This window comes from Eptatretus burgeri, chromosome 18 (genome assembly GCF_056783735.1).
Source record: "Eptatretus burgeri isolate ZD-2024b chromosome 18, Ebu_testis_v1, whole genome shotgun sequence".
NCBI lineage: Eukaryota > Metazoa > Chordata > Myxini > Myxiniformes > Myxinidae > Eptatretus > Eptatretus burgeri.
In genome coordinates this window covers 221,552-244,173 of record NC_140978.1, presented here as the reverse complement: position 1 = coordinate 244,173, position 22,622 = coordinate 221,552, and the positions used below count along the sequence as shown (strand labels likewise).

The following is a 22,622-nucleotide window of genomic DNA, read 5'->3' as shown; positions in this document are numbered from 1 at the left end:
TGCAAAACTTTTATCTCTCTTTGGTTCTGGCCAGAAAACATGTTCTGGTACTGCATTTTGGTATTCATATTTACTGTATGTATAAGTATTTTAAATATAAATGCTCGATTAAAAAGGTGAATTGTATTTTTCATGAATACAATATTTTCATAAAATAGGATTCCATACTCGTTCTACTATTGCTGCTCTATTTTCAGAAATTACCTTCTGTTCAGTGTTTGCTTAAATAATTGCACAACATTTATTCTGGCAGTGTGTTATTATATTGTGGATCCAAAGTTTCATTTGTTCTTTGAATAGAGGCAGAGGAAGGGGTTTTGGACTGCTTCATTCAAAACATAGCGGAAGGGGTTGTGGGAAACTGAATTGTTAATCGAATTTATAATGACGTAAAATGCCAATTAGCTTCAGTTCGTGCTTTGAGAAAGAATTTAATAAATACTAGCACAACCCGTGCTCTGCGCGACATGTTGGGGTGGGTGTGTTTGAGAAAGGAACTGATGCAGAGTATCAGTAGTAATTTTACTTTAATGCAGTAAGTGGAATACAATGTTCAAAGTACTTCTTGATACACAATGTTTTGGGTTATAGCATTGTCATTGTGGAACCCTTGTTTTGTAGTTGGTATAATTTGCACCGTAAAGCCAAATGCAGTAACCATTTTTGGCATGATTTCACTGTTTCAGAACCATTTTATTTACTTTTTTGTACCATGCACCTCATATGGTCTTTGAGATAATGTAAGCCGAATATCACGTTACTCGAGCACAGAACAAAGTCGAAGAGAGCGCGACACGAAACCACAAACTCGGAAATAATATATAAGATCTGCTGGGAAAACTAGAAGGGAGGTAGAATACACACTTTCCTCTGTAATCATAAAAACCTTGTAAAACCTAATCTCTTTCCAGATGAGCAGCAAGGAATGAAATACTCTTTCACCGGGGCAATAAGCAAGCTCTGATAACAGATCGTTTTCATCCTGTGTTTGTGATTTTTAACCTGACAAAGGTCCATCTGTTGTTTCTCCAAGAGGCCTCTCTTTGTTCAGTTAATTTATTTTGATGTATTAACCACGCCCTGGAGGGATCACATGTATACTCGTAATACGCTATGTATAGTTAAGTTTTTTCCTGAGACACTTCTCCAGGCGAGGCTTCCTCACGCGAGTCTGTCTGATATTTACGACACAGCTTAAATCGAACTAAAGGTTTTTCTGTCTTGAGGTGGCCAAAACTGCCATGACAGAATTGGCAATGAGGATCGGATCAACAGACTCCCTCTGGGGAGAGGAGAGGACCTCTGTCCGGCGGCCAGCAGACACTGGTGGAGCTGAAGGCGAGAGACCTCTGCTGGAGGGTGACCTGTTCCTGCCGGACAGACTACCCACCTCTCTGCGGGCGCTGCACAGTCCTGAACCAAAATTTCAAAGGGAAGGATATATATGTACAGCTGTTTATTGAGTGACATAAAAGACTTGGGGTTTTCGTCAGGTAAAAGGTCTGGCGTCAACCCATAAAGGATATATTATTCCTTTACTCAGGTAACATCTTGTTGTGTTTTGATAAAAGCACCTAGTTCACATGTTGAAGGGCAGAGGCGTTGAACAGAGAGTTGTTGAACTGATTGGTCAGGAAACAGTGGGGGCACTGTGCAGGAAAAATAAGTCACCAAGTCACGGGTTGGTGAAGAGGTGCAGGTATTGCCACCAAGGGGAGTAATGAGGGTATTTTGCTGCCAAGGGGTTTGAAGAAGTCACTGTAAAAAAAAAGAGGAGTGCTGACGAGTGTTGAGTGATTTTGACGTACGGATGTAAAGAACCAACATCGAAAAGGTGCAGACGACGATGTGCCCGCCTCAGGGTCAAATGCCGATTTTGTGAATAAGAAAAATGGGTCGAGTTATTCGAAGGATTTAAAGATATGGGCAGAGTGGACTGAAAAACAGAGATAGAATTTTCCTGAAGAGGGGACATTTCATCGAGACAATTGAAAACTTGAGAAGGGAATTAACAGAGAAAGAAAAAGACAAAATGACTCAAAAACTAGTCGATTGGAAAATCTTTGGCAGTGGGCCGAAGAGAGTTTTAAGAGAAAAGAACAGATGAGTGCGAGCATAAAGGGGAGTTTAAAAGACACGCAAGCTACCCTTAAAGAGGTACAGAAAATGTTATCGGCGATAGCTCCCCTCCCTCCACATGGAGCATGGGGAGGAAACATTCAGATGACAGTGCCAGTAGCGGGCGAGAGCGAGAGCGATCTTTAAGGCCACCGTGAACCAGCCAAGATGGAATTTGAGAGAGCGTGCCCAATGATTGAAAAAAGGATGCTGAACCTGGTAACAAATCAACATCAGAATTATTTTATTCATCATGCATGGAACCAGAGTGATTTACAAGTCATGAAAATGCAAATGAAAGACTATGACGATAATCCAGAAGGATTCGTGGTAAAAATGTTGTTTTACATAAATTAAAATCAAGCTACTCATGACGATGTGATCAAGTTAATGACAACAGTATTGCCAGTCAGGATACGGTGCAAATCAAAAGAATTAGCCGGGTGGCTGGGTATCGCACTGGCAGGAGAAACTGAGAGAGCTTATAACACCTGAGTGCAGCAATTACTTGTTCATTTAAGGACGGCTGTAAGCCCATCTATAACGTGGAAACAAAGCTCTGGTTTTCATAGAAGGGTAAAATAGTTGCACCAAAGGCATTTTTGCCATGGTCTGCTCGTTTGGCCCATGGAAGTGGCCACACAAGCAAACGGGGGATGCAGAAGGAGGTGCGACAAACAAGGCATGCTCCAGGATTTACAGCTGTGGCAGAATTTTTTTGTTGAAGCTGTGTATATTGTCAACACCATTATGTTGGTAAAGTGTATGAACAACTGGAAAGAGCTCATCACATCGGATATTATGAAGGAACTCTGCAGAGCTTTGCAAATAAAACACTTCCACTCTCGATAAAGTATGTGATGAAACAGGTTTGAAATGGCCAGATGCTATTCCTCTGGCACTGACATCAATAAGGTCAATGGTAAACAAGCAGGCACAGCGGATTGTCCCCACATGAAATACTGATGGGGAGACTGATGCGTGTTCCGGTAACCACCCCATTAACCCTGCAACAAATGGACATACAAGGGGAGAGGACAATGATCAACTTCTGCGCTGCTCTTAAAAAGGTTGTCAAATAATTTGACTCGCAGATCAAACATGCGATCCCAGACCGGCTGCGGAGGAACACCACAGCATTCAGCCCGGTGACTGAGTGTACATCAAGGTGTTCAAGCAGAAAAACGCACTGAGGGCATATTCGACCTGACTCCACCAGGTATTTTTGGTTACCCAAACAGCTGTCAAGTGAGAAAGTAAGCAATCATGGACTCACACATCTCACTGGAAAAGAGCATACAGGAAGTCGTAAAGAGAATAGAGGAAACCGGCAAGTGGGAAGAACGTTACTGGGGGTTAATGACATATGTAGCAGTGCTTCTGATAAGCATGTGCATAATCGTGATAATATGGACGATAGACAGTGAGGGCATTATGGGAATTCCATGGAGAGCAGAATGTTTGGGAGGTCTCGAGCAGGGAAACAAGGATTGGGTTGTAACAGGGTATACAGGGCAGAAGAAGGTAAACATCAGGACTAATTGCATGAGAAAGGCATGTATGGGATAGACACCTTTTTGACCCTGTTGCGTAATTATGCAATGACGGAAAATAAGGCGAAGTGTTGGGTATGTGCCCACCTCTCACACTCTTCATGAAAAGGACTGCCATTAGCGGTGATCCCATTTGAGGAAATCGATTATTGCGGAGCCAGATGGTACCATAATTACATGGCAGATAACTGGAAGTTCATAAATGGGATATATGCTAAAGTAGCGTCAAACGGAACCTATCCATGACGTGGTACAATACGTAAGGAAGGTAGCTGTAAAGTACCATGACTATTTCAAGGAAGGAGGGTTCAGATCTTGGTTAAAGGGACGGTTTGGTGGATGGGGAACCTGGATACTCCACATATTGCTCATTGGACTCATGATATTCGTCACTATTGTTGTCATCATTGCATGCATAAGAGCAATAATCAGTGTGTGTGTGTGTGTGTGTGAGAAAATTTGCCACACTGACAATGATGGTGGCACAGGAAGTTTCCCTGGACCGACCATCTCTGAGCAACAATGGCGACCATGAAGATCCAGAAAATGAAGACCCTAGTATAAAATTGAGTCGATACACAGTGTCGGTGGGATTTTATTGAAAATACGAAAGTGCAAACACTTGTGCCCTTGGGACTGGCAAAAGCCCTTTTTAAAGAATTCAACAATTGTTGCTAAACAACCAAAAACAGATTGATGATTGTGATGAAGGGATGTGGGAAAATAAAGATATCTTAAAAACTGAAGAGGAAAAATAATTTGAGCAGCTTGATCAAATAAAAGCCGATTAGTATAATTGAAAAGGGTGATTGCCTATTCGATGTATATGGTCAGAGTGCACAGGGTTCGTTTGTTCCAGATCACCTGGGCGCCCAAACTCTGTGGAACGAGACAGCTCTGGGAGGTGGTGGCCCCTGAGGGTTGCATCCACTCGCGAGGGTGTAGACCCACCACAGAGCACAAGTCTGGGTGACGTGGTGGAAATAAGCCTGCCGTTAGCCGACGACAAATTTAAATTTTTGGGGGAATTGTGGGAAACTGAATTTTTAATTGATTTTATAATGAGGTAAAATGCCAATTAGCTTCAGTTAGTGCTTTGAGAAATAATTTAATAAATATATGCTGGGAAAACTAGAAGGGAGGTAATACATCCTGGGAAAACTAGTGGGGAGGTAGAATACACACTTTCCTCTGAAGTCATAAAAACCTTGTAAAACCTTATCTCTTTCCAGATGAGCAGCAAGAAATGAAATACTCTTTCACCGGGGCAATAAGCAAGCTCTGATAACAGATCGTTTTCATCCTGTGTTTGTGATTTTTAACCTGACAAAGGTCCATCTGTTGTTTCTCCAAGAGGCCTCTCTTTGTTGAGTTAATTAACCTCCGCCATCAAAGATGGACGGAGGTTGCTGTTTTCACCCCTTTCTGTTTGTTTGTTTGTTTGTTTGTTTGTGAACAGTATTACAGAAAAAACTCCTGGACGGATTTCGACGAAACTTTGTGGGGGGATTAGGTATGGTCCAAGGATCATGTCATTAGATTTTTGACTTGGTCCAAAGTCCAATATGGCCTTTATGGCGGCCATTTTGAAAAAAATATTTGAATGTTTGTTTTTGCATTTCTACATGTTTTAAGTGATTTCCAACCAAAAAAAAAACATTTGTTAGAGAAAAATAAATTTTGCAACTTTTTTCCAAAAAAATTTCGATTTTATTTGAAAAATATTTGAATTTTTTTCTGCATTTCTACATGTTTTAAGTGATTTCCAACCCCCCCCCAACAAAAACAGAAATTTTGCACTTTTTTTTTTCAAAAAAATTTCGATTTTTTTTTTGGCATTTCTACATGCGCGTCGATCTAGTTTAGTTTATTCAATCGTGGTTCAGTAGAGTCTGATCCGTTTTGACCTACAATGAATAGGATATCAGGTTCACTTAAGTGACCCAGCAGTATTGGCAGAGGAGGTTTTGCACTCGACCGAGTGCTCCCCCTCTCGTTTCTTTTGATGTATTAACCACGCCCTGGAGGGATCACATATATACTCGTAATACACTATGTTTAGTTAAGGTTTTGCCTGAGACACTGCTTCAGGTTAGGCTTCCTCGCACGAGACTGATATTTACTACTGAATAAACGGCTTAAATTGAACTAAAGGTTTTTCTGTCTTGAGGTGGCCAAAACTGCCACGACAGAATGTGGGGTGAAATTTTCCATCACATTTGTATACTGCGCTTAATACTGTTGGAGCCTTGCCTATTAGGTAAAATTTGATTCCTTGAAAAATGAATGAAGTATCCAAATTGTTAATGATCGTGATGTTCCCAGCTTATTTTCGGTCCTTAATTTATTAAAACTGATAAGGATGTTTTTTAATCATTATATGTATTCATTGCAATTGACCAATATATTAGATGCCACTTTTTGATAGGAATACCTTTTGTATTTTGTTCTTCCAGGGTTGAAACTTCTATTGTCAGATTCTTGTTGCAGAAGTTTGAATCTTTGCAGCATTTTATCTTCACTTTCTTGCTTTTACCATTCTGTGTATGAAAAGGGAGAGAAAGCTATAGATGAAATATCACAAACCATTATGTATCAATGCAACTTGTAAGAAATTGTTTTATGAGTCTTCTCTCACAGATGCAAAACATAAAAATGAAGGTACTTTTGAAGCACTACACAAATTAAATCTTACTATCTATAATAATAAATGTCAGTGTGTTTGTCTCCTCCATAACTCCAAAACCATGAAATCTAGTAGCCTGAAGCGTTGCACACATACTAAGGGACTCCAAGGGAGTGCATGAATGAAAACTGGGTGTTTTGGTAAATTTAAACATCTCTTTTGAGTATTAACAGCTTACTTCCATGAAAGGCTTCTTCTTCTTCTTCTTCTTCTTCTTCTTCTTCTTCTTCTTCTTCTTCTTCTTCTTGCATATGGAGTTTGGCTGTCAGGTAGCTATCATTTTGTTGGGGTATGACTATGATACTGATGCTGTGCCCCTATATAAGTACACTGGTACTCATTTCACCAATGTCAGAAGGATGACAGGCTGAGTCAACCCCACCTGGTGTTGACTCAGTGGAAACAGGGCTCAAACTCAGGACCCAAAGATCCCAAACCAGCCACCCTAACCACTAAGCCAACACCAGGCTGATGATTGGTCAGCCCAACTTCACCTCGCAGGGGTCTTAGCTGCCATTTTGATTTGGCCTATTCAAACATGCCTTGACTTGGAAGCACAATCTACTCACAGACAAATTACGTCCGCCACCGAAGGTGAAGGATGTTATGTTTTCACCCTGTTCTGTCTGTTTGTTTGTCTGTTTGTGTGCAGGATAGCTGAAAAGGTTGTGGACAGATCCAGATGAAATCTTGTGGACAGGTTCGGTGTGTGAGAAGGACTAACTGATTAGATTTTGAAGATCCAGATCGACTACGAGAATTATTTGAGTGACTCTTCACCATTGAGAGATATGGCCAAAAACGATATATAGCACGATATCTCAACAAGTTGTTGACGGATTCAGACGAAACATGGTGGATACATTGGGCATCTGACACGGAATGATTTATTCAGTTTTGGTGAAAGTCCAGATCCGGATCCGATAATTTTTTAAGTGATTCTTCACCATTGAGAGATAGGGATAAACAAATATATATAGCATGATATCTCAAAAAGTTGTGAACAGGTTTGGTGTGTGACCACGATGAATTGTTTCGATTGTGGTGAAGATCCGAATCTGGATACGAGAATTATTTAATTTTTAAAGTGATTCTTCACCATTGAGAGATAGGGCCAAAAACGATATATAGCATGATAATTCAAAAATGTATTGGACCTGATATGTTCTCGTGGATCAGGCATGATGTGGTGGAGGTATGCACTCTACTGAGTGCCTTTCTAGTTAAAGTATATATTAGAAACATTATTTCAGATTTTAGAATTGGATCTCGTGGACTAAATAATGACAAAATCTGGAGTGAAATCGGAATTTTTTTAGACATCACTGATTCACCAAGCGTTAAATTGTTGGCCCACGAACAGACAAGGTAAGCTGGGTTTCGATCGTTTGTCTGCATCAGTTGGAGAGACGAGTGTTTCCTGAGAAGATTGAGGTAAGTGCTGTGTTTGTATCATCGATGGTTTTTAAGTAATTGCATGGCTGAAATAGCACTCAAGATATGCCCGGTCACACTCAGCACAGCATGCGGACGTCCCAAGACACTTTTAAAAATTATTTTGCAAACACTTTTTAAGCAGTCAGTGCTGCTACTTAGCTCAATTCTACAGTTTCAAATTTGAAATTTGGGTCTGGTTAAGAGATTTTAGAGCTTAAGGCATTTTAGTTGTAATTAATAAAAGCACGAACAATGCCCCAACATGTCTGGAGAGTTATGAGGGGGGAGAGGGTTTGGGAGGAGGGAAGCATGATGGGAGGAGAAGGGGAAGCAGCCCCATATGATATAGCTTTAATTATAATTACAACTAAAATGTGTCTATTTAATAACAACTTTATTTAACATCCAGTTTTACATCCATCCAAAGGAAGGGAAACACTGATGTTTTACATCCAGCAGGCCTTTTAAATTGGAGGAAGTTAACCCCCTCCCCACCCTCCCCGTTTTTGCTCCTGTTGAAGTTGTCTTTCCTGTTCAGACATTGTTTGCAATTTTCTCTGATACTGCAGACAATTTTGTGCCTGGCTTCATGTCATTTCATCATCTATTTGTTGACTAACAAATCTCTGCTGCGCTTCTCTGTTTGGTTTTCTGAATGTGTTGAAATTAGTCACATACAAATTTGCTCTTCTTCTTGCCTTATTCTCTTTATTTCTCCTTAATCATGATTCTTTTTGCTCCTCTGTCTCAAGAAGTCACCATTTTTGAATTTGAAATGCAGATTATAATTAATTTTGTCATTTCCATGGATACATGGCCTGAAGTTAAAAAAGAAGCCTGTTTTAATGTGAAAAAGAGTATTTTTTAATCTAATTTTGGTCAATGAATCAATGATGAAATATATTTAAAATTGAGATTGTATGTCACAATTGCCAATGACGGGGATTATATGTCACAGTGACGTCACCATGAGGAATGAATTTCTCCATACCTCACTTGATGATTGTGTCAATGTTCTTGCAAGCAACATCAGGATATCCAGTGATACTAGCGATACCCATGAACATGCACGGGATAGCAGTACAACATAGCTGGTAGCAGACGACAGACCGTACACGGGGAATGACAAAAATACGCATTGTGCAAAATGCAAGTGGTATATGGAACGCCAAGACTTCCCAAACATTGTCGGCATGTCTGCTAAGTGCCACAGCAATTTCATAGGGATCGTGTGACGGCGAGCCGAGTTTTTAGCGTGCAAGCTTGGTATTATAATGGAGATATAAAAACTTGAAGATTTGGATGACACAGTGGTGGTTGAGGTATGCAATTAGCCAAGTGATCAAGAAACTAATTATTTTACGATTAATATTTATTTATTTTAATTACGCAATTAATCAATCAATTATTGTACACCACTCCCTCCCAATTCCATCTCCATGTGCTGCACGGCGGCATCACCAGGCGCAGAGGGTGCCCCGGCAATGTTGCGCACTGGGGGTGTGTTATATATTTACTTATTTGGAATGGGGGTGGTGTCAAGTCAGGTCACATATGGAAGCATGCGCCGGAGAAGAATAATCGCTGCATCCACTTTCCACCTGGCAATCCCCAGGCAGATGCCTGGCCCATCCCCATCTCCTTGATATGCTGATCAATATGCTGCAACCACGAGGCATGTGGTCAGCCCACTGGCCTCCTCCACTCACAAGACTCCCTCGCTGAGAGAATCTGGTGAGCAGGATCAGCGTCAGGAAAACGAGCCACATGTCCATACAGCCACAGCTGACGCTCACGGACTATGCAGGTAACAAATCTCATTTGAGTCTATCTCTCAGCAACCGCTCGTTGGACACAAAGTCTGACCAGCGATAGCCAAGGATTCTCCGAAGAAACCTGGTACCAAAGGAATTAAGTCACCATCTCAGTTCCCTGGTCAGAGTCCAAGTCTTACATCCATACAGCAAGACTAGAAGCACCAAGGACCTGAAAACTTGGACTTTCGTCCTCCTACACAGGTACTGACAGCACCACACCCCATGATCCAGTGAATCCATGACTCCCCAGACCTGACCCAGATGTCTGCTGACCTCTTGCTCACAGCCAGCAAAGACATGAATATCACTGCCAAGGTAAGTGAATCTCTCCGTGATCTCAACATCCTCACAACAAACAGGTACAGACAAGATACCAGCATCCAAGCTGTCATGGAAAGCCTGGATCTTAGTTTTGACCCAGGAAACCCATAATCCCAGCATCTTCGACTCCTCATTCAGCACTTTGAGGGCCCCCAAAAGGATATCCAGAGTCTCCGGAAAGATGACTGTATCACCTGCGAAATCAAAGTCAGAGATCCTGACTTTTTCTGCTTTGGCTAGAAGGCTGAAATTTGGGGACAAAAGTGAAGACGTGCTTTGGAAAAAATGTTATTTTTTAATTATTTTTTGATTAATCAATTCATTAATTAGTTACTTAATTTTTTATCAATTCATTAATTACTTATTTATTTTATTTCTCAACCTGGCAATATTGGGCATATTTTGAGCTCAGAAGCTGATGCCCGGACATGACAGCGACCAAGTGATTTGGCTATAAAGGGTATTTTTTATTTATTGATAAATCAATTAATTGATAAATTATTCATTTTTCGATTAGTTACTTAATTTTGAAAAACTTACAGATTCAAATGAAACAGTGGTGGTTTTGGTACGCTATTCGGCAATTTATTGAGAAATTAATTGTTTTACGATTATTATTTATTTATTTGAATTCTGCAATTAATCAATCAATTATTCTACAACGCTCCCTCCGAATTCCAACTCCATGTGCAGAAAGGCGGCATCGCCGGGTGCCGAAGTTGCCCTGGCGATGTCGCGTGCCTGAGGATTGATATTTATTTGTTGGGGATGGGTGTGGTGTACTTTGAATGAACCACTGCTTGTATATATTTATTTTACACCTGCTTATCGTGGTGATGATGGGATGAGGACGATTTTGATGTTGGATGGGGGATTATAGTAAGAGTGGCTTGGAAGCCAGTGGTAGCTGAGCTGGTGTCTTCAACATCAGAGGTTTGGACCACGTGCTCGTAAATATGCATAGCCTTCATATGCATCACAGGTCCACTCAGAGGCCCCTTTTTCTGGTTCTGATTCATCAAAGCATTATCCCGCAAATGGATCACGGCTGTAAAATGTATATTTAGCATCTGCGGACGTCGTTCCTGAAAAACCGGCCTGGATATTAGCCTCAATTTTCTTCATGTAGCACACACAGGACTCATTAATTTTGTTGTAGCTTGCCACTGAAGCTTCACTTTCACCTCCAGCAAACTGATCCAACAATTCCAATTTTTGACTCAAAGTCATCACTTAGTTTTTTCAGGTCTCTATGCCTTAACTTTCTGATCATCACTCACTGTATTCTTAGGAAGCTTGATTAAAGGAACAAATTACAGGGAAATATAATTAAATTACAAATCAATCATAGTAGCAGATACACAGGTACTGTAAGATGTTTATGCGGCAAGAACAACGTTCATTCCCAGCTGCACAGCTATGTGTTATGCCGTGAAGAATGCGGCATCATGCTATGTGCCGGGTCTTTAAACAAATGAGTGAGAGAGGGCAGGAAAAAAACGTGGACACATGAAGCATTATCCCGTGAATGTTGAATAGGTATACAGAGAAACAGCATGAACATGCAAATCCGCGAATGGTGAAACTGCATTTGGTGAGGTTTTACTGTACGAAGATACAAATATGACTTATTTGCAGGAATTGTGTGTGTGGCATGGAATACACTTTGCCCAAAGTTGCAGTTGAAGTTGGGGTTGCCCTGGATGGGGTGGAGACACCTGTATTCCACATCTATTGAGCCTTCAGGAAGTTTCTTCCCAGACACCAAACATTGTCCTGAAGTTCTTTATGAACAGAAAACAAAAGCATAAATATATATTATATTGTTTTTGCAATGGGCTGAAGCATTTATAAATACCATTATTCTTTCGACGTTAAAAAATATGGATTACATTCTCACTTGCAAATATTTTGTTTGTCGCGGCAAGAATGATGTCCTTTGCAGTAACAGAGAAGTGGTTTATGGATCTCTGATGAGTTCACAAGTCCAAAAAGTCCTGCAAAGGTAATACTGCTGCATTACCACATTAGATCTGATGCTGTAAATCAGTCATTTAACTCTTTGTTGATGGATATGAATCGAAAAATTACAAACATTTCCTGCATAGTAATCTGTACTCTAAGAGAGCCATTTGTGTGTTTGTGTGGGTGTCGCCAATATTAAATGATCTCCGACCCCATTCCTTGGTGAGTGTTGGGAAGTGTTTCAAGCCCACACAAAAAATAGAAAAATAAATAAATTTTGATTTCTTGAAAATGCCAACAGGATTAGAACAGCACTGGGCAATGCCAGGTACTCCTGCCAGTGTTATATATTAGTCCTATCATTTATAACATGTGCTTGAATGAGTAAGTACATATATATGGTTTTATTAAAACAGAGCAGTTATCCTTTTGCTCCTGGTTTTGACTCCAGGAATGAAATCAAACTACAGTACTTATCAGCCATGCACTGTCATGGATAACTGATCAGTCTACAAGTCCTAAAATTTTGCAAAAGGTAGCAAAGGTAATCCAATAAATAAAAATCGTCATCTGTCACTGTGTGTCTATATGTTTACGTTTTTGCAAAAAGCACTGGGCCGCCAACCACCAAATTTTGCACACAGACCACTTCCGACCCGGGGATTGCTCTCAGGGTATTTTCATCTACCATCTCAGCCTTTTAAGACCTTCTTGACCGCATAAATCCCTAATACTCTTTAAGATCCCAAAGACGCTTTAAGACACCAAAGACCCGTAAGACCCCAAAGACTTTCTACCTTTACCATCCTGAGAGTTTCCTTCTGTATCCATCTTGTCCATCCCATGCATCCTTTCCTGCCCCCACCATTCCTCCCCACACCAATTCTTTGTCAAAGTCTCTCTCTATTTTGTTCTTAAACTCTGCTGTTGCTGTCCACCCCCCCCCACGCCCCTCCCCACTTCTGTCTCTCTACTGTTCCTTTTATGTCTTGATCCATTCAGTGTATTTGCTCTTCCATGAGCCTTGAATCTATCGAAAAAAAGGAAAATGTGATGGGGATTGATGAGGTCATCAGGTTATGTATATATTTTGTGTTAAGTCAAGAATAACTACAGTACAACAAAACAAAGGTAATGAATTTAATTTTGAATTACATTGTCAATATCCTAACAGCCAAACAGCAGGTGCAAAAAGAAGCAGAATAAGCTACACCCAACTTTTTATGTTCAATATTTCATCACCCTTTTCATCAAAGAGCATCACCCACATCAAAGCAGAAACCAAAGAGTAACAAATGTTCAACAACTGATGCTTTGGGTATTTAAAATGTCAGTAAAGTGTGTTCAGTTATTTAATGTGCAAGATCATTTCAAAAGTCGTGAATGAATTTATTAAACACAATATATACAACGTAGAAATATGTGTTCTCTCCCCTATTCAACGTATCCATCTTGATATTCATTTCCAGACTCAATGGTATAAAAGTTAGAGCATCCGCTCTGATACTGGGAGGTCGGTGGTTCAGACCCTGGCCGAGTCATACCAAAGACTTTAACAATGGTACGTGCTGTTTTCTTTCTTGATGTTAAGCATTGAAAAGGATAGAGCATGCACAAACAACCAGACGTTGGCAACCATTATACTGGGTTGATGGCTCTCGTGGCCTCTGGCAATGAAATTCCTTGTCAGGAAACTCACATTATTATTATTTATTATTGTTATTATTGCTGTTGTTCTTGAACTACAGCCAGCAGTGCAGCACGTGAAAGATCCGTTCATTAATCCATAAGTATCAGCATTCAGATCCGAAAGATCCAGAAGCATCAGCGTTCAGAGCATACAGTGTTCTGCACAGTTTCGTTTGATCTTGTCCAAAATGTCTTACCAATATCTTCATAAATATTCCTTCGTATTTGGAGACAGGATGTAATCACATTACGACAGGTCAGGAGAATGGGGAGGGTATAGAAGAACCCCCGAAATTCACTTCTGCAGTAAGGACTGCATGTCAGGTTGGTAATGAGGTGTACAATTTCTTGATGAAAAATTACACAATATCGCAGCAATCAGGGCTCCTTCCAAAGCAGTACTGGATGCATTTATTTCTGCAGTACCTTGTCACAATATTCCCCCATCACAACGTGATTTTGAGGCACAGGATTCTCACCTACTTGCAGGGGAAATGGCTGCTTCCTATTCAATCGCAGTACATGCAATGCTTTAGTTTTGCTGCAAAATGACGTACATCTCACATGAGGTGGGTTCCTTATCAGTGGCAGTGATTGCTCGACCTTCAACTGCAGCGTCTTAAATGTCTTCACAAGTCTGGGGAGCATTCGTCCACCTACATTTGAATTCATATCGATGGAAATGGTCCCCCAAGGCCTCCATAATAAGGTGATATATCTCCCATAAAGGCTTTCCCAACAGAAAATGAAATTTTAGTTTTACAAATGTATCATTATGAGAAAAACTCGCTCGCAATGCACCTCGGTCCATTGCTCAGCTATTCCATGCAACAACACCTGCACAATGCTGTAAGGTTGGTTTTGTACTCCCAGCACAATCATATTTGATAAGCTGCAGACAGTTCATCATGGGAAAGTCATGTACGAACCCTTTGCAATGGTCCTCATACAGTTGTCAATGTTGTTATGTCTCCATCTGTCAAAATTGCAAGTCTAATAAAATGGAATGATAAGATATGCAGTTAACAATGTCATTGTTCTAATTTTGTGAAATAAATTTAAGTAGACAAATATAAGCATTATATAACATGGGCTGTGTCGCTACTGCATCTATAATAGTTAGTCATAATATGATGTCTCGTCATAGGTAGGAAAAACGAAATTTATAATTCATTTAATGGCACTATTATACAGATGTGGGAAGTAAATCTTCACCTGACAACTACGAATGGACGACTACGACCATGACCAGGTATGAATGGTTACAATGGATGAATGGACACACCTCAAACTCGCACTTAAATACTTATAATTTGCAAATACAACCCGTCGCTTTGCTGATGGGAATATTGAGGGGGCGGGGGGGGGTCGGAGTGGGGAGAAAGAGAGAGAGAAAGGAAGGAGAGAGGAGGGAGGGGAGGGAGGGGAGGGAGGGGAGAGAAGAGGCGGAAAAAAGAATGGAGGGAAGGGATGGAGAGATGAGGGAGGGAGGAGAGGGAGAGAGGACGGAGGATAGGGGGAGAGAGAGAGGGAGGAGGGAGGGGAGGGGGAGAGAGAAGGGAGGGTGGGGAAGCTAGTCGGGGTGAGGAATGGGGGAGCTAGGAAATGGGGGAGAGCAATGCCTCACCAAATGTAACAATACACTCTGGGAGGGGTGGGAGCGAGGAGGATGAGGGAGAGAGGAGGGAGGAGTGGAAAGGGGGAGGAGGTTTGGAAGGAGGTAAGCATTAGGGAGGGGTTCTCGAATTGCGTTTTGTTGTGGGACGTATGGAGAAGGGGTGGGGGGGGGTAGTACAGGATTGAACAAAATGGGGTACATTAAAACAGCACGTTAATACAGCATGTGGAGATCGTCGAGAGATGTCCTTAAGGGGTGGAGAGGGGAGGGGGTAAGCATGATGGGAAGGGAAGGCAGTGGGAGGGCAAGGGAAGATGAGGCATTGTGAGGGAGAGAGAATGCAGTGTAAGGTGAAGGGAAGGCATTGTGAGGGGAAGGGAAGGGAAGAACAATAAAATGTGTCCAAACAGCAACATTTTATTTTTAACTGCAGGGTTTATATAAAATGGGGCGGTGGCATTTAAAACCCAGGCTGTCTACCTGGAAAAGGCCTGCCTGCATGTTTGCATGCTCACACATGCATCGACCTTTACACCCCTCCGGTCGACTCATTCTGAATCTGATTCGTAGATGCTACCCTATGGGGAAGCAGTTTTAAATTCAAAACTAAACCGTCAGTCCTTAAAAGTTCCCTTAACAGAGGAGGGGTGGTGAAGCAGGGGGAGGGGGAGGGGTGGGAAAGAGACAGAGGGGAGGGGTGGGAGAGAGAGGGAAGGGAGAGAAAGGGTGGGTGGAGGGACCAGAGAGAGGGAGAGGGGGTTGGAGAGAGGGAGAGGGGGGTTGGAGAGAGAGGGAGAGGAGAGTCAGATAGAGAGGGAGAGGGGGGTCGGAGAGAGTGAAGGGTGGGATGGGGTGAGAGAGGCAGATGGGTGAGAGAGGCAGAGGAGTGGGAGAGGGAGAGGAGAGAGAGAGATAGGGGTAGGATGGGGTGAGAGAGGCAGAAGGGTGAGAGAGGCAGAGAGGTGAGAGAGGCAGAGCGGAGAGAGAGGGGAGAGGAGAGAGAGGGGAGAGGAGAGAGAGGGTAGGGGGAAAGAGAGAGGGGAGGGTGAAAGAGAGAGAGAGAGGGGAGGGGAGAGTGTGGAGGGAGAGAGGAGAAGGGGGCATTCTGGCGGATGTGACACCCAGTTTAACGTCCATCCGAGAGATGTCACACACACTGATGAATCACCTTGCTTGTGAAACACAGGCATGACAGTTTATAGCTTTGTTAGGATTCAAACCCAAGCTATACAGCTTAGAGGAAGCATGTGTATCTCTCCTCTCAGCTATCCTGCTGTGATGTGGCGATTTATTGCTTCATAACAACTGAAAACATTTTTTACTCATTGTAATCATACAATTTATTTTGCCTTCCTAACTACAGTATCAAACCGCTGTATCGTCATCGAAGCTTGAAGAGCATGCACCAAGTGGGTTAACCAAGCACTCCAACAAAATGGTTGAAGAAACTTTGAAAAATGAAACATTTAATGTTGTATATGTATTTATCTATCCCAAAGTGAAGGGTCATAGAATGACAGAAGATTGTACAAAAAGGGGAAACGTGGTGAAAAATAAAATTACATATTTTCACCGAGCCAGCTCATTGCACTGCAGAACAACGCGGGGCCAAACACAGGCTAGTGCTCCCCTGAATTTTTCAAGTCGATCGATATACAGTATTCAGTGAGAGTGCGAATATTGTAGAGCACTCGCCAAGTGGCTTAAGCACTCAAGGAAGCAATCCAACGAAACAGTTGACAAGGAACAGCTGGCTGCCTTAGGCAGCGATTAGCGATCGCTGATATGTCAGATTAAACACCTCCCGGGGACACCTAAAATGACAAATTATGTCCGAATTTGACAAATAAACACTTTTTTTTAGCAGTCAGAACTGCTATTAAGTTCAATTCTGGTGCTTAAAATTGGTAATTCAGCTCAATTTAAGAGATTCTAGTGGTTATGGTTGTGGATGGATCAGGATAAAATTTTGTTGACAGGTTGGGTGTGTGATAAGGACAAACTGACTCGATTTTGGTGAAGATATGGATCCGGCTACTATAATTTTTTAATGATTCTTCATCATTGAGTGATACGGCCAAAAACGATATAGTACTGTATTGCATGACATTTCAAAAATGTATTGGGCCCGCTATGTTCTCGTGGATCAGGCATTACGTGGTGGAGGTATGTGCTCTACCGAGTGCCATTCTCATGTTATTAATATTTTGTGATGAAAGCAGATCACACAAAATGGTAAAAAGAAAACTGCATACGTCATTGCCGAAAAAAAGGACCCCTGTTGACTGTATCATCTTGACTTGCAAAAGCAGGTTCGAGAATACGGTGCTGCACCAAATGAAGTTCCATTTCCTGCACATTCCTTCATCTTCCCTTCACTAAATATAATCATCTGAACAGTTGAAAAAAAGTTACACTTCATGCTTTGCTTAAATAAGTACACGTTGTTATAAAAAATCACTTATTTGTTTAAATTTTTCACTTATTTGTTATTTTTCACTTATTTTAAATCACTTATTTGTTTAAATTGAAATTTTCAGATTTCACTCCAGATTTTGACACTTATTTAGTCCACCAGATCCGATTTTCAAATCAGGGTGTAGATCAAATCAAATAGCCTGGTGTTGGCGCAGTGGTAAGGGCAGTGGCTTGGGACCCAAGAGGTCCTGAGTTCAAGCCCCGTTGGGACACTGAATTAATATATGTATGTATATGTATATATATAATGTGTATATATATATATATATATATATATATATATATATATATATATGTGTATATATATATAATGTGTGTATATATATATATATATATATATATATACATATATATATATATATATATATATATATATATATATATATATATATATATATATATATATATATATATATATATACATACATATACATACATACCAAGTCGAAAACACCAGGGGGTTGACTCAGCCTGCCATCCTTCCGAGGTCGGCGAAATGAGCACCAGTTGTACTGGGCCCGGTGTATGCCCCGGTTAGAATAGGTGTACCATATCCCTGTGTGTCGTAAGAGGCGACCAGGGTTGCGTCAGGAAGGGCATCCGGCGTAAAAACCTATGCCAAATCATTATGCGGACAACAAAACGAATTTCCATACCGGATCGGTCGAGGCCCGGGTTACCAACGACCGCCACCGGTACCGGTGGTCAGCAGGGTACCAGTGGAAATTGTGCTACTGCTGGGCGAAGGAGGAGAAGGAGACGGGGAAGGCGAGTCCGGAGGCAGCGGGAGAGGGGGAAGGGTAGAAGTGTGGAGGTGAGAGTTGGAACTCTGAATGTTGGGACGATGACTGGCAAAGGGCGAGAGTTGGCTGATATGATGGAGAGAAGAAAGGTGGACATACTGTGTGTACAAGAGACCAAGTGGATGGGGAGTAAGGCTAGGAGCATTGGAGGTGGTTTCAAACTGTTCTACCATGGTGTGGATGGGAGGAGAAATGGTGTCGGGATAATCCTGAAGGAAGATCATGTCAAGAGGGTATTGGAGGTGAGGAGGGTGTCTGACCGAGTGATGAGTGTGAAGTTGGAAATTGAAGGGGTGATGATGAATGTCATCAGTGCATATGCCCCACATATGGGGTGTGAGATGGAATATAAAGAAGATTTCTGGAGTGAGTTAGATGAAGTGGTGGAGAGTGTATCCAAGGATGAAAGAGTGGTGATTGGAGCAGATTTCAATGGACATGTTGGGGAAGGGAATAAAGAGGATGAGGAGGTGATGGGGAGGTACGGTCTCAACAAGAGAAATGTGGAAGGGCAAATGGTGGTAGAGTTTGCAAAAAGAATGGAAATGGCAGTGGTTAACACGTATTTCAAGAAGAAGGAGGAACACAGGGTGACATACAAGAGTGGAGGAAAGTGCACACAGGTGGATTACATCTTAAGTAGGAGATGCAACCTGAAAGAGATTAGTGACTGTAAGGTTGTGGCAGGGGAGAGTGTAGCTCGACAGCATCGATTGGTGGTCTGTAGGATGACTTTAGAGGTGAGGTTGAGGAAGAGAGTGAGGGCTGAACCAAGGACCAGATGGTGGAAGCTGAAGGAGGAAGACTGTTGCGTGAAATTTAGGGAGGAGGTGAGACAGGCATTGGATGGTGGTAAAGATGGGTGGGATGATTGGGCAACGACAGCAGAAGTTGTGAGGGAGATAGCTAGGAAGGTACTTGGTGTGACATCTGGACAGAGGAAGGAAGATAAGGAGACTTGGTGGTGGAATGAGGAAGTACAGGAAAGTATAAGGAAGAAGGGGTTGGCGAAAAAGAAGTGGGATAGTCAGAGAGATGAAGAAAGTCGGCAGGAGTACAAGGAGTGGCGTCGAAAAGCAAAAAGAGAGGTGGCAAAGGCCAAGGAAAAGGCATATGACGAGCTGTATGAGAAGTTGGATACAAAAGAAGGGGAAAAGGATTTATACCGATTGGCAAGACAGAGGGACCGAGCTGGGAAGGATGTGCTGCAGGTTAGGGTGATAAAGGACGCAAATGGGAATGTGCTGACGAGCGAGGAGAGTGTGTTGAGAAGGTGGATGGAGTACTTTGAGGAGCTGATGAATGAAGAAAATGAGAGAGAGAGAAGGTTGGAAGAGGTGGAGATAGTGAATCTGGAAGTGGGGTGGATCAGTAAGGATGAAGTGAGGACTGCTATGAAGAAGATGAAAAGTGGAAAGGCGGTTGGCCCAGATGGTATACCAGTGGAGGCATGGAAGTGCTTAGGAGAGATGGCAGTGGGGTTGTTAACCAGATTGTTTAATAAAGTCTTGGAAAGCGAGAGGATGCCGGAGGAGTGGAGATTAAGTGTACTGGTTCCGATTTTCAAGAACAAGGGTGATGTGCAGAGCTGTGGAAATTACAGAGGGATAAAGTTGTTAAGCCACACCATGAAGTTGTGGGAAAGAGTAGTGGAAGCTCGGTTGAGAGGAGAGGTGACGATCTGTGAGCAGCAATATGGGTTTATGCCAGGAAAGAGTACCACTGATGCGATGTTTGCTTTGAGAATGTTGATGGAGAAGTATAGGGAAGGCCAGAAAGAGTTACATTGTGTGTTTGTGGATTTAGAGAAAGCTTATGATAGGGTGCCAAGAGAGGAGTTGTGGTATTGTATGAGGAAGTCGGGAGTGTTGGAGAAGTATGTGAGGATCGTGCAGGATATGTATGAGGACAGTGTGACAGCGGTGAGGTGTGCGGTAGGAATGACGGACCGGTTTAAGGTTAAAGTGGGATTGCACCAAGGATCGACTCTGAGCCCTTTCCTGTTTGCAATGGTGATGGACAGGTTGACGGACGAGATCAGACTGGAGTCTCCATGCACCATGATGTTCGCGGATGACATCATGATCTGTAGGGAGAGTAGGGAGCAGGCTGAATCGAGCCTTGAGAGGTGGAGGTACGCACTGGAGAGAAGGGGAATGTTAGTCAGTAGGAGTAAGACGGAGTACATGTGCGTAAATGAGAGGGAGGGTGGTGGTATGGTGCAGTTGCAAGGAGTTGAGGTGGGGAAGGTGGATTGGTTTAAATACTTGGGATCAACTGTCCAAAGTAACGGAGAGTGTGGGAGAGAAGTGAAAAAGAGAGTGCAGGCAGGATGGAGTGGGTGGAGAAGAGTTGCAGGAGTGATTTGTGACAGAAGGGTAGCTGCAAGAGTGAAGGGGAAAGTATACAAGACGGTAGTGAGACCAGCTATGTTGTATGGTTTGGAGGCGGTGGCGCTAACAAAAAGACAGGAAGCAGAGCTGGGGGTGGCAGAGTTAAAGATGCTGCGATTCTCGTTGGGAGTGATGAGGATGGATAGGATAAGAAATGAGTGTATTAGAGGGACAGCGCAGGTAGGACGGTTTGGAGACAAAGTGAGAGAGGCGAGATTGAGATGGTTTGGACATGTGCACAGGAGGGAAACGGAGTATATCGGGAGAAGGATGTTGAAGATGGAGCCGCCAGGCAGGAGGAGAAGAGGAAGGCCAAAGAAGAGGTTCATGGATGCGGTGAGGGCGGACATGCGGGTGGTTGGAGTGTCAATGGAAGATGTGGAGGATAGAGCAAAATGGAGACAGTTGGTCCGCTGTGGCGACCCCTAACGGGAGCAAGCCGAAAGAGGAAGAAGAAGATCCGATTCTCAAATCAGATATAATATTTCGATTATATACTTTTATTAGTCTCTGAGAGTAGATCATGTTTCCAAATCAAGGCATGTTTGAATAGGCCGAACAAAATGGGAAATTAAGACCCCTTCAAGCTGACAGAAGGCTGACCAAGGCTGAGCCTTGATAAAGTATCATCAAATAAGGCCAATAATTATCTTAAAAAGGGGTGTTTAAATTTACCCAACCATCCAATTTTCATTCATGCACTTCCTTGGAGCTCTCTTAGTATGCTTGCAAAGTTTCAGGCTGCTAGGTTTTATGGTTTTGGAGTTATGGAGGACCCACACACACACACACACACACACACACACACACACACACACACACACACACACACACACACACACCCACACACACACACACACACACACACACACACACACACACACACACACACACACACACAAACACACACACACACACACACACACACACACACACTCACACACTCACACACCGACTGACTGACTAAAACACACACTGAGATTTATTATTATTGATTACAGGTGTTTTAGGAATAAATAAATAATGACTGTCCCAGTGAAATTTGCAATTGTAAAATTTTCGTGGAGGCCGACCAGGTTATTGCAGTCTTGTAATTTGTCACACCATCTGACTTTCTTATCCTGACTAGGCTAAGTGACAAAGCTGTGGCATTTTATGAGGAAGTCCGCTGGCCTCAAATCGGAAAGCCTTGAATGTTGGCAATAATAAAACAGCAATATTTTTCACTGCCTTCACTTTGTATAATCACTTTATCTTCAGCGAATATTAACAGCTTGTTGTTCTCACAAAAGCGATTTGAGTATTAAATATATGTTCACTGTGGCTCATCATGTTTGCGAGTTGATGTGTGCTTCGGAAAGTAATATTCAACCCAAGATTTAATGCTGCATATATCGTTTTATTATTACAGACCAACAAACCAATATGCTTTATGTCAAGATTCCGTGGGAAAAAAAATTATTGGGACTGATCATAGATGTCTGGCTTTATGGTCAGGTCAATATTTGGACTTTAACATGTAACCCAGCACTACCTGCCTCATGGTCGGGTTATTGGTGACTCAACCGACTTCCACTTCCTCTCCTTCCCACCCCACTGGTTTGCTGGTGGGGAAGGTGACTGTGACAACCAGCAAGACTAAAGGCAATACCTGCTAAAGGGTGGACAAGCTCCCCAGTGAAGTCAACAGCCATCCAGTAAGGAGATGGTGTCTCCTAAAAATACAACAGCCATCCAGTTGGAC

At 42.2% G+C, this 22,622-nt stretch overlaps 1 protein-coding gene across 4 annotated transcripts in view; it reads right to left on the bottom strand.

Annotated features, from left to right (window-relative positions):
* The window catches only part of LOC147008444 (bone morphogenetic protein receptor type-1B-like), a 137,113-nt gene that overhangs the window by 72,116 nt on the left and 42,375 nt on the right, over positions 1 to 22,622 (bottom strand). For all 4 annotated transcript variants that reach the window (XM_085863568.1, XM_085863567.1, XM_085863570.1 and 1 more), the window contains 3 exons: positions 11,833 to 11,929; positions 11,596 to 11,716; positions 6,106 to 6,211 (listed from right to left, as the gene is read on the bottom strand). In XM_085863568.1, coding sequence (XP_085719694.1) covers positions 6,106 to 6,211; positions 11,596 to 11,716; positions 11,833 to 11,929 — 324 coding nt within the window. The remainder of the gene's footprint in view (positions 1 to 6,105; positions 6,212 to 11,595; positions 11,717 to 11,832; positions 11,930 to 22,622) is intronic.